Genomic DNA, 12346 nt, shown 5'->3' on the forward strand with positions numbered 1-12346 from the left:
GGAGGGAAGGACAGGGAAGAGAGTAGAAGAAGAAAGAGGAGAAAGCAGAGAAGGCAGGAGGGAAGGAAGAATATACGAGATTATCAGGAAGCACCGACTTTCTCCATAGGTACCGAAGGGAGCTGGTCCCTAACAGCCTCCGTCTCGTTTAGAGTACCGCCTTCCAGAGCTGATGTCCCGTAATTAGCGCTAATAGCTCTGTCTTTGAGGGTCTCCACCGCGGCGCCGAAGGCGACTGGTGGGCTGCTAGCAGGGGTAAAGAGGACAGGTGACAAATGGACGGGAAAGAGATGTAAAAAATACGGCATGGCAGGGACAACACGAAAAAGAAGAACGCGAAGAAAAGGAAGGCACCGAAGAGTGGAAATTGAAAACGAAAAAAGGAAGACATGAAAGAACAAAGAGAAGAAAAAGTAAGAAGAAAAGGAAAAAGAGAAAACAAAAAAGGGATAAGTGTAGGTGGGAGCGTGCGCGGCGGCGGAGCAGCACACGGTGTCGCTGCAGGCTCAGAAACGGCGGCCGAGCGGCTCGGCGGCTCCGCCCCGGTGCGGCGGAGAACCCGGCTGTGAGCGCGGGGGGGCGGCGCGGGGCGGGCAGGAGAGCCGGTGAGTCCGGGCGGCGGCGGGGAGCCGGGCGGGGCCCGGGAGGGTGGCGGCGGCGACAGCAGCAGCGATGTGCGTGTGGTGGTGGCCCGTGTTGCGGGTGCTGGTGCTGCAGGCGGCCTGGGCGCTGGTCGGCGGGCAGGTGCGGTACTCGGTGCCGGAGGAAGCCAAGGCCGGGACGGTGGTGGGGCGTCTGGCGCAGGACCTGGGCCTGGAGGCGGGCGAGGCGGAGGCGCGGCGGCTGCGGCTGGTGTCGCAGGGCCGGCGGGCGAGCGTGGAGGTGAGCGGGGCGAGCGGGGCGCTGGTGGTGAGCTCGCGGCTGGACCGGGAGGAGCTGTGCGGGAAGAGCTCGCCGTGCGCCCTGCGCCTGGAGGTGCTAGTGGAGCGGCCGCTGCGCGTGTTCCACGTGGAGCTGGAGGTCACGGACATCAACGACAACGCCCCGCTCTTCCCCGCCGCCCAGAAAAACCTCACTTTACCGGAGAACTCACCTCCTGGGTCTCGGTTCCCTTTGGAGGGCGCGTCGGATACAGATATAGGAGCTAATGCACAGCTCTCTTACATACTCAGCCCCTCTGAGAATTTCGGATTAGAAGTGAAATCCAAAGACGAAAACAAAATCTCCGTAGTCCTTGTATTAACCAAACCGCTGGACCGCGAGACGCTGCCTGTGCACCGGTTGGTGCTGACGGCGAGTGACGGGGGCCGGCCGACTCTGACGGGCACGGTGGAGCTGGTGATCTCGGTGCTGGATGCGAACGACAACGCTCCGGAGTTCAATCAGTCGGTGTACAAAGTGCAACTGCCAGAGAGCACTGCCCCTGGAACAGTGTTTTTCCAGCTAACAGCAACAGACAATGATGAGGGAATTAATCGGGAGATATCTTATTCGTTTAGTGATACGATTTCTGTCAAAATTCAGGATCTTTTCATAATTGACAGAAAATCCGGGGAGATACGGACTGCCGGTAAACTGGATTTTGAGGACGTTCAGTCGTATGATCTGGAGATCGAAGCGAGAGACAAAGGGTGGCCCCCGCTGTCGGGTCACTGCAGCGTGGAGCTGGAGGTGCTGGACGTGAACGACAACGCGCCGGAGGTGTGGGTGACGTCGCTGTCGGTGCCGGTGCCAGAGGACGCGTCGGTGGGGACGGTGGTGGCGCTGCTGAGCGTGTCGGACCGGGACTCGGGGGCGAACGGTCGTGTGCGCTGCGCGGTGTGGCCGGCGGCGCCGTTCGGGCTGGTGTCGACGTTCGCGGGGTCGTACTCGCTGGTGCTGCGGGAGGCGCTGGACCGGGAGCGGGTTTCGGAGTACGAGGTGGAGGTGCGGGCGGAGGACGGCGGGTCGCCGTCGCTGCGCGGCCGTCGCGGAGTGCGGGTGCAGGTGTCGGACGTGAACGACAACGCGCCGGCGTTCGCGCAGGCCGTGTACACGGTGCTGGCGCGGGAGAACAACGCGGCGGGCGCGGAGCTGGCGCGTCTGTGGGCGCGGGACCCGGACGAGGCGGACAACGGGCGCGTGCGGTACTCGGTGTGGGAGGGCGTCGTGGGCGGTGTCGCGTCGGCGGGCGGGGGGTGGCGTCCGGCGTCGAGCTACGTGTCGGTGGACGCGGAGAGCGGGCGTCTGTGGGCGCTGCAGCCGTTGGACTACGAGGAGGTGCAGGTGCTGCAGTTCGAGGTGCGGGCGGTGGACGCGGGGGAGCCGCCGCTGTGCGGCAACGCCACGGTGCAGCTGTTCGTGGTGGACGAGAACGACAACGCGCCGGCGCTGCTGCCGGTTGGAAGCGGCGGGCCGGTGCCCGGGGTGTCGGGCGAGGCAGCGTCGGGGGCGCTGTGGGCGTGGGCGTCGTGGGGGGCGCCGGCGGGGCAGGTGGTGGCGAAGATCCGCGCGGTGGACGCGGACTCGGGCTACAACGCGTGGCTGCGCTACGAGCTGTGGGAGCCGCGGGGGAAGGGCCCGTTCCGCGTGGGGCTGTACAGCGGCGAGGTGAGCACGGCGCGGGCGCTGGAGGAGGCGGACGGCCCACGGCAGAGACTGGTGATCGTGGTGCGGGACCACGGGGAGCCGGCGCGCTCGGCCACGGCCACGCTCAGCGTGTCGCTCGTGGAGGGCGCCGAGGCGGCGCTGGCGGCCGCGGGCTCGTCGTCGTCATCCGGAGCGGGGCTGCGTCCATCAGAGCGTGGTGCGGCAGCGACAGGAGCGGCGGCGACGACGAACGTGTGGCTGGTGGTGGCCATCTGTGCGGTGTCGAGCCTGTTCCTGCTGGCGGTGGTGCTGTACGGGGCGTCGCGGTGGGCGCCGCGGGCGGGCGTGCTGTCGGGGCCCGGGCCGGCGACGCTGGTGTGCGCCAGCGAAGTGGGGAGCTGGTCGTACTCGCAGCGCCAGAGCCGGAGCCTGTGCGTGGCGGACGGCGCGGGCAAGAGCGACCTGATGGTTTTCAGCCCCAACTTCCCGCCGCCTCCCGGCCCCGCGGCGAAGGAGATGCAGCCAGAGCCGCCCGCTCTCCTGGACACGGTCAGTGGCTATTCCTGCCTCTCACTCCTTCCTTGACTCCCTGTTACCCTTCTATCCCTTTTTCCCTCTCTCCCCCATATCCCTCTCTCCCACTCCATGGGCAGCCTTTGGTGTGAGCCGTCCTAAGCCTCTGGGCCTCGTGGGCAGTGGGCACTTGGTGGGATGTGAATGGGACGTTTTCAGCTGCCTTGGCATTCATACCGGAGCCTCTCGGCTTTTGCTTTCTTGGGAGAACTTGCCTCTTGCCTCTAATCAGCTTGCTTTCTTTTTCTTAATCTGGAATTCTGTTGGTCAGACTTCCCATATTTGGATCATGCTGCCAGCAATCTCTGAAGCTCTCCTCGGTCATCTCTCTGCTCATGTGTCTTATTAGAGAGGGGAAGACATACTCTACATATGGTGGCAAACCTTGTGTTTCAATATAGTGGGATGGGATCCTTTGGTTTTATTCTCTCCTCTTACCAAAAACTCCCACTCTCTTGTTTTTTTTCTTCTCTCACATTGGCAATGCTTTGGTAACAGTGGATGAAATGCAGAGGGCAGAACTTTGGCAGCTCTGAAGTTGCAGAGAATCGGATGTTTGGCCATCAGTATGGGAGATTATTTTTTTCCAATATACCAAGCGGAGGTTGACATTGCAAAAATATAATTAACCCTCAGATTTTCTACTTGCTTCCCCTGTCACAGAACATGTAAGGGAGCATGATGCACTGTAGGATCATTTCAGATCTTTTGGAGAATATGAGTACTTTTTTTCTGTCCAATTTCCCCAGAAGATGCTGGTAACATTAATGGAAAGTGTTCCTTGAAGCCACTCTTGTTCTGAAAGGTTTCTTTTCTTAACAAACAACCAGTAATGCAACAGGTAAGTCACTCATATCTGAAGAGGCTGTGTTTGAGAGACAGGTGTACTTTTGTTCCTGTTTAGTTGAGGTGTTGTTATGTTGGATTGACCAAATGTTGACTATATTGGACCAGGAAAGCACCACTGCCTGCTCCTGTTCCTGTCCTGCCACTTCCAGGCACAGCAATGAACTGGGGGCAGCAAACATAGAGAAAGCACTCTAATGGTTTTCCTGGAGTGGATGTGTTCGGTGTCCAGGGAAGCACAGAATTATAGGACAGTTTGGCTTGGAAGGGACCTTTAAAGGCCATCTAGTCCAACCTCTGCCATGAGCAGGGACGTCTTCAATCAGATCAGGTTGCTCAGAGCCCCGTCCAGCCTGGCCCTGAATGTCTCCAGGGATGGGGTATCCACCATCTCTCTGGGCAACCTGGGTAAGTGTTCCATCACCCTCATGATAAGGAATGTCTTCCTTATATCTAGTTTACTTTCCTATTAATTTAGAACCATCACCCCTTGTCCCAGCCCAGGTACAGGACCTTGCACTTGGCCCTGTTGAACCTCAGGAATTCTGCATGGGCCCACTTCTGGAGCTTGTCCAGGTCTCTCTGAATGGCATTCTGTCCCTCAGGCATATCACCTGCACCACTCAGCTTGGTGCTATCTGCAAATTTGCTGAAGGTGCACTCAATCCTACTATGTCATTAATGAAGACATTAAACAATACTGGGCCCCAGACGGACCTCTGAGGGACACCACTCATCACTGATCTCCATTTGAATGTTGAGCCATTGACCACTACTGTCTGGATGCGATGATCCAGCCATTTCTCCATCCATCAAATCTGTATCTCTCCAATGTAGAAAGATGTGGGAGGGAAGGATGTTGTAGGGGGACCATTTCAAAGGCCTTACAGAAGTCCAGACTGATGACAGCTCTTCCCTTGTCCACTGATGTAGTCACTCTGTCATAGAAATCCACTAGTTTGGTCAGGCAGGACTTGCCCTTTTGAAGCCCTGCTGGCTGCCTTAATCACCTCCCTGTCTTCCATGTGCCTCAGCACAGCTTCTAGGAGGATCTGTTGCACGGTCCTCCCATGCACAGAGGTGAGGCTGAGAGGTTGGTAGTTTCCAGGATCCTCCTTTCTACCCTTTTTAAAAATGGGTGAAATGTTTCCCTTTTTCCCGTCACCAGGGACTTCACCTGACTGACATGACTTTTGAAAAATCATTGAGAGTGGTTTGGAAACTACATCAGCCGATTCCATCAGTACAATGGGAGTACTCTTAATGAAAATGCTGTAGTGTTACCTTTGTGGCTTTTGTTTAGCTGTGTGATGGGTGGCTCATGTTAAAGAAGGAGAGATATTCCATGGGAATTAATGCCCATGGATACAGCAGTTCTTGCTATGTTGTTGCGGCAGTGCATGCTTGCCTGAAAGGAAAAGCAAGAGCTTGCCATTCAGTGTGCAGGTGGACAATGAGGCAGAAAGAAAGGCTCTTCTTCGAGGTATGGGAAGACCCAGAAATGTTCAGTTGGAGAAAAAAAATCCTAAACACCTGAATAAAACCAACAACAAAACAAATTGTCCTACACGGTTGATACCATCCATTCCAGTGCTGTGCTCATAACTTTTTAGCTGTTATCCTACAGAATGATATTGGTACCCTTGCCATTTAGATCTGTCCTGACTTCACCTGTAGAAAGAGTATCGCTTCCTGGTGCATAAAATTTCCCTCTGAGATAGCTGAAGCATTGCAAACCATGAAGGGTCTCTCTGCAGAGTCTGGAGGACACTGTCTCTATGATACTGTCTGTGTTTTTCTATAGTGCTCTTAGCGATGGGAAGGGTCTACAAAAGCCAGTGTGAGTGCTGAGGCGAGAAAGGAAACTGTGTTATGTCATGGAGATGAATGTGGCAGTGGCACTGGGTTGCACCAGGTCCTCTGCTAATGTGCAGGGTGACCTTGAGCAGTGGGAAGACTTGTCTGCAGGAACTGAAAATCCTTGGGAAGATCACAAGCTATGTCATTAGACAAGAATTCTTAAGAATGCATGTCCCAGAGTGGGGAATGGAGGATGCCTAGAGGAGAGCATGAGGTAGGATGGGCATGGAGTGTTCTTGCCCAGGATCCTTTCCCATGCTCCAAGGGTCTGGAGCTGGAGTCCTTCTGGATCTTGACATACTGCATGTTATTTAAATGCCCACAATTTCCTTTGAGGTTATGAATGTCTCCCACCAGACACAGTCCCTTGTGCTGCTGTTTGCCTGATGTAGAAAATGTGTTGGTAAGAGGAGATTGGATGGAGACTGACGAATGTTGTCTGATGAATCACTTGTTTTGGGAAAGGTATTGTGGGAGGGTAGTGCTTTAACTTGCTGTACTTGGGTAGTGGTGGGCATCTGTAGTGTCTTCTACATCCATTGATGTTGCCATGATGATTCCTTGCTCCTTCTCATGCAGGATTTGTAGAAGATGTAGTTAAGTGCGTTGCGATCTTTGTACTCTCAACTTCCTCTACTTGTGCACTTGCACGGTTGGCCTCAGTAGAGATGGTGTGTCGTGTTGTCACATGTAGCTCATTCTGCTATATGCACTTACCTGCCAAACCCTACACAGCATCACAGCTCTGGTTTCTGTGGTAGAAATTCCCCAACCCAGCTGATATTGTGAGTGTGCTTGCACTTTGGCATTGGGTTTGGTTCTCTTGAAGAAAAAAAGCTGTGTGGACTGGGACCAAAGCTGTCACAGCTGTAATCACAGAATCTTACAGAACTCTAATGTGCAGCTCTGTGATGTTTCCACCTGACATTGCTGAAAATGGGCAAAGCATACATGGTGAAGTTCACACAGCTGGGAAGAACCTGCCAGATTCTGTGTGGCTTTTCAGCTTTCAGTATTCTCTTCGTACCAACTGTGAGGGCAGGTGAGGATGTGCGAAGGCCTGGGGCACACATGGAGAGGGTTTTAGCGCTGGGCATGTTGGGGTTGAGAAATTTCTGAGTATTTTGTCAGTGATCCTGTGAGTGGCACCATGTTTGGCCTGGCCCTGTGTCATGGGGAGAGTGATGTTGAGTGGCAAAGAGTGTTGCCTGAGGGAAATGGAGATGCTGGGTAGAACATGGTCTGTGCCATTGGGGAAGAACTGGAGAATGTCTCCTTAGCTGATAGAGTTGCAGCACAAAGGGCTGTATTCCTGGGATCCTCTCACGATGTCCAGACATTTGATATATTCTCCTTTCCTGATGTTCTCCCATGTACTACTGCTTTTGAAGGTAACTGCCAGATATGCCTCAAATGACTTCTTTTTGATGTGGAATGTTGTTGGCCAAACAGAAGCTTTTTGATATTTGTATCATTCTGCCAGCCTTCTCTGAACATCTCCTCAGTCATGTCTCTGGTCTTAGTCTCGCTAGGGAGATGACAAAGTGGTCTCTGTATGCAAGATAGTGGCAAACCTGGAGTTTCAGTACAGTGGAATGGGTTCCTTTGGTTTTCATCTCTTGTCTTAGCGAAAACACCCACACGTTTGTTTCTTCTCTTATACTGGCAAAATGTTGGTAACAGTAGGTGACATGCAGATTGTGGAATTTCAGCAGCTGTCAGGTTGTAGATTTTTTGGGGGGCAGTATTCTGTGAGTATGAGGGATGTTTTTTCCACTATACCAACCTGAAGCTGACATTGGGCAAAATATGTGTAGCCCTCAGGTGCCCCACTTGCTTCCCCTGTGATCCAAGTGCATAAGGGAGCACTGATCAGTGTTTTTCAAAGTGTTTGGAGAAAATGAGTAATTTTTTTCTGTCCAGTATGCCCTGAAGTTGCTGATAACATTAAGTGGTAATGTAGCTTAAAACCGATTCTCCTGTTGTGAAAGTGTTTCTTTTTCTGAAGAAGCAACCAGTGGTGCTACAGGTAAGTTGCTCATAGCTAAAGGAGATGAGTTTGTGACACAGATGTACTTTTGTTCCTGTTCAGCCCTGGTATCTTTGCGCTGATCAACAGAATGTTGCCTGGATTGAAATGCCTATAGGTCTGGAGCAGTAAAGCACCACTGCCTGCTCTTGTTCCTTTCCTGCTGCTTCCAGGCACAGTGTGAGCTGGTGGAAGCAAGGAGAGATGGAGGAGGGACCTGAATGCTTTTGCTAAAGTATATGTGTTGGGTGTCCAGAGGATGTTCTCAGTGAAAATGCTATAGTATTCCCTTGGTGGCTTTTGTTTGGCAGTGTGACACATGCTTAATGCTGATGAAGGAGAGCTATTCCATGGGGACTGCTGCCCCTCAATACCAACGTTCTTCCTGTGTTGTGCTGGCGGTGCATGCCTGCTGGAAAGGAGACAGAAGAACTTGACTTTCATAGTGCAGGTGGAAAATAAGGACAGCTCTTCATCAAGGGATCTGAAGAGTGCTTCGGAGCTGTGGTTGCCCTGTGCTGTTTCAGCCTTCCTGGAGGGTTGTTGTGCTGGGTTGTGATGGGCTTGAGTTTCCTGAATGAAAGACTCCCTTACATAGTTTTGGGCAGTTTCCTTACAGCTGTTCTTTGTCATATAATGTCTTTGCTTTGTTAATTGCTGGGTGCCTGAGAGGACTGGAGGTGTATGGACTGCGGGAAATCGGGAAGTATGTTCCCTGTCCAGAGGCGTGATTGGTGGAATGGAAGGGGAATGAGAGCTCTTGTCAAAGGACATGCCCGTCCTTCATTGTGAGCATAGTCTATAAAAATGAAAAACGTTTTGTGAAAGAAAAAAAACCAAAACAGAATAAACAGAGATGGAAACAGAAGAAGAAGGGAGGCAAACAGAGGATATGGAAGAGAAGAATAAAAAAGACAGAAGGAAATGGAACAAGGAAGGAGAAGAGAAAGAGAGAGAAAGAGAATAGCAGAAGGAAATGAAGAAGGAAAATAAAATGAAATTAAGTACTCAAGTGAAAAGCAAGAAAAGAAGAAGAAATAAAAGAACAAAATAAAAACAAATAAAAGGAAAAGAAAAGAGAATGGGAAGGAAGGAATAAGAAATGGAGAGAGAGGGAGAAAGAAAAAGAAAGAAAAGACAATGAAGGAGATGATCAGGACAAACCGACATTACCTCTAGTAGTGGAACGAAGCTGGGCTGTACCGGTCTCACTTTTGGTTAGAGTACCGTGCTAGGGAGTTGATGTTTTGGTATCAGTCCTTCAGTGGTCTCTGCCGAGGCTCCAGAGGTAATTGATGAGCTATGAGGAGAGGGAAAGAAGAGAGAAGGAGGGAAAGAGAAGGGAGTAAAGCATCAGGCAATTCAGACCAAGAAAACAAAAGGAGAAGGAAGAGAAGAAGGAGAATGAATGAAACAAGAAAGAAAAGGAGGAAAGAGAAGATAGTAAAAAAAAAAAAAAAAAAAAGAAGGAGGCAAGATAAAGGAAGGAAGGAAGAAAGAGAGAAAGAACGAACGAACTGTATGAGAAAAAAAAGCCAGCAAACAAGAAAGAAAATAATAAAGAGGAAGAAAAGAGGGAAAGAATAAAGACGAAAGAAAAAAATGGAAGAAGGGAAGGAAGGGGTGAGAGAGGAGCTGAGCAGCGCGGGTGCGATGGTGGGAGCGTGTGCGGCGGCGGAGCAGCACACGGTGTCGCTGCAGGCTCAGAAACGGCGGCCGAGCGGCTCGGCGGCTCCGCCCCGGTGCGGCGGAGAGCCCGGCTGTGAGCGCGGGGGGGCGGCGCGGGGCGGGCAGGAGAGCCGGTGAGTCCGGGCGGCGGCGGGGAGCCGTGCGGGGCCCGGGTGGGTGGCGGCGGCGGCGGCGGCAGCAGCGATGGGCGAGTGGTGGGGGCCCGTGTTGCGGATGCTGGTGCTGCAGGCGGCCTGGGCGCTGGTCGGCGGGCAGGTGCGGTACTCGGTGCCGGAGGAAGCCAAGGCCGGGACGGTGGTGGGGCGTCTGGCGCAGGACCTGGGCCTGGAGGCGGGCGAGGCGGAGGCGCGGCGGCTGCGGCTGGTGTCGCAGGGCCGGCGGGCGAGCGTGGAGGTGAACGGGGCGAGCGGGGCGCTGGTGGTGAGCTCGCGACTGGACCGGGAGGAGCTGTGCGGGAAGAGCGCGCCGTGCGCCCTGCGCCTGGAGGTGCTGGTGGAGCGGCCGCTGCGCGTGTTCCACGTGGAGCTGGAGGTCACGGACATCAACGACAACGCCCCGCTCTTCCCCACCGCCCGGAAAAACCTCAGTTTATCGGAAAATATTCCTTCCCGGTCTCGGTTCCCTCTGGAGGGCGCGTCGGATCCAGATATCGGAGATAACGCGCAGCTCTCTTATACACTTAGCCCCAGCGAACACTTCATTCTCGATGTTAAATCTTCTGATGATAATAGAAAGTCCCTGTTCCTGGTGCTTGAGAAATCACTCGACCGCGAGACGCTGCCTGTGCATCGGTTGGTGCTGACTGCGAGTGACGGGGGCCGGCCGTCTCTGACGGGCACGATGGAGCTGGTGATCTCGGTGCTGGACGCGAATGACAACGCGCCTCAGTTCAACCAGTCGGTCTATAAAGTGCAGCTGACGGAGAGCGCTGCAGAGGGGACGGTGGTGGTGCGACTGAACGCCACGGATCCGGATGAAGGTCTCAATAAAGAGTTTTCTTACAGCATCGTCAGTTCAGTTCCTGCTGGTAACAGCGATCTATTCAGAATTGATCCCAAGAGGGGCGAGATCAGACTGACGGGCGGTCTGGACTTTGAAGATGTCCGTTTACATGAGATACAAATCGAAGCGACAGATGAGGGGATGCCTCCGCTGTCGGGTCACTGCAGCGTGGAGCTGGAGGTGCTGGACGTGAACGACAACGCGCCGGAGGTGTGGGTGACGTCGCTGTCGGTGCCGGTGCCAGAGGACGCGTCGGTGGGGACGGTGGTGGCGCTGCTGAGCGTGTCGGACCGGGACTCGGGGGCGAACGGTCGTGTGCGCTGCGCGGTGTGGCCGGCGGCGCCGTTCGGGCTGGTGTCGACGTTCGCGGGGTCGTACTCGCTGGTGCTGCGGGAGGCGCTGGATCGGGAGCGGGTGTCGGAGTACGAGGTGGAGGTGCGGGCGGAGGACGGCGGGTCGCCGTCGCTGCGCGGCCGTCGCGGGGTGCGGGTGCCGGTGTCGGACGTGAACGACAACGCGCCGGCGTTCGCGCAGGCCGTGTACACGGTGCTGGCGCGGGAGAACAACGCGGCGGGCGCGGAGCTGGCGCGTCTGTGGGCGCGGGACCCGGACGAGGCGGACAACGGGCGCGTGCGGTACTCGGTGTGGGAGGGCGGCGTGGGCGGTGTCGCGTCGGCGGGCGGGGGGTGGCGTCCGGCGTCGAGCTACGTGTCGGTGGACGCGGAGAGCGGGCGTCTGTGGGCGCTGCAGCCGTTGGACTACGAGGAGGTGCAGGTGCTGCAGTTCGAGGTGCGGGCGGTGGACGCGGGGGAGCCGCCGCTGTGCGGCAACGCCACGGTGCAGCTGTTCGTGGTGGACGAGAACGACAACGCGCCGGCGCTGCTGCCGGCTGGAAGCGGCGGGCCGGGGCCCGGGGTGTTGGGCGAGGCGGCGTCGGTGCCGGGTTCGGTCTCGGGGGCGCTGTGGGCGTGGGCGGCGTGGGGGGCGCCGGCGGGGCAGGTGGTGGCGAAGATCCGCGCGGTGGACGCGGACTCGGGCTACAACGCGTGGCTGCGCTACGAGCTGTGGGAGCCGCGGGGGAAGGGCCCGTTCCGCGTGGGGCTGTACAGCGGCGAGGTGAGCACGACGCGGGCGCTGGAGGAGGCGGACGGCCCGCGGCAGAGGCTGGTGATCGTGGTGCGGGACCACGGGGAGCCGGCGCGCTCGGCCACGGCCACGCTGAGCGTGTCGCTGGTGGAGGGCTCCGAGGCTGCGCTGGCGGCCGCGGGCTCGTCGTCGTCATCCGGAGCGGGGCTGCGTCCATCAGAGCGTGGTGCGGCAGCGACAGGAGCGGCGGCGACGACGAACGTGTGGCTGGTGGTGGGCATCTGCGCGGTGTCGAGCCTGTTCCTGCTGGCGGTGGTGCTATACGGGGCGTCGCGGTGGGCGCCGCGGGCGGGCGTGTTGTCGGGGCCCGGGCCGGCGACGCTGGTGTGCGCCAGCGAAGTGGGGAGCTGGTCGTACTCGCAGCGCCAGAGCCGGAGCCTGTGCGTGGCGGACGGCGCGGGCAAGAGCGACCTGATGGTTTTCAGCCCCAACTTCCCGCCGCCTCCCGGCCCCGCGGTGAAGGAGACGCAGCCGGAGCCGCCCGCTCTCCTGGACACGGTCAGTGGCTATTCCTGCCTCGCCTCTCGCCACTTCCCCGGCTCCCCTTTCCCTCCTCTCCCCCCTGTCACCCTTATTCCTTCTCTGGTCCTTCTTTCCCACTCCGTGGGCATGCGGTTTGGGGTGGCGGGCTGA

The 12346-nt window shown here is 56.3% G+C and overlaps 2 protein-coding genes across 2 annotated transcripts; both read left to right on the forward strand.

Annotated features, from left to right (window-relative positions):
• Window positions 1–216: 216 nt before the first annotated feature.
• LOC102097395 (protocadherin alpha-2-like) lies at window positions 217–9014 on the forward strand. The gene has a single exon (XM_065030250.1). It carries the CDS (start codon window positions 673–675, stop codon window positions 3151–3153), a length of 2481 nt encoding a protein of 826 aa, XP_064886322.1. The 5' UTR covers window positions 217–672; the 3' UTR covers window positions 3154–9014.
• Window positions 9015–9748: 734 nt separating this feature from the next.
• LOC135575424 (protocadherin alpha-3-like) lies at window positions 9749–12346 on the forward strand. Its single transcript, XM_065030075.1, has one exon. It carries the CDS (start codon window positions 9749–9751, stop codon window positions 12344–12346), a length of 2598 nt encoding a protein of 865 aa, XP_064886147.1.

Source organism: Columba livia, chromosome 14 (assembly GCF_036013475.1).
Source record: "Columba livia isolate bColLiv1 breed racing homer chromosome 14, bColLiv1.pat.W.v2, whole genome shotgun sequence".
NCBI classification, from domain to species: domain Eukaryota; kingdom Metazoa; phylum Chordata; class Aves; order Columbiformes; family Columbidae; genus Columba; species Columba livia.

What these genes read in the sequence shown, in the direction of transcription:
- LOC102097395 (XM_065030250.1), top strand. Translation starts at nt 673, where the DNA reads ATGTGCGTGTGGTGGTGGCCCGTGTTGCGGGTGCTGGTGCTGCAGGCG.
- LOC135575424 (XM_065030075.1), top strand. Translation starts at nt 9,749, where the DNA reads ATGGGCGAGTGGTGGGGGCCCGTGTTGCGGATGCTGGTGCTGCAGGCG.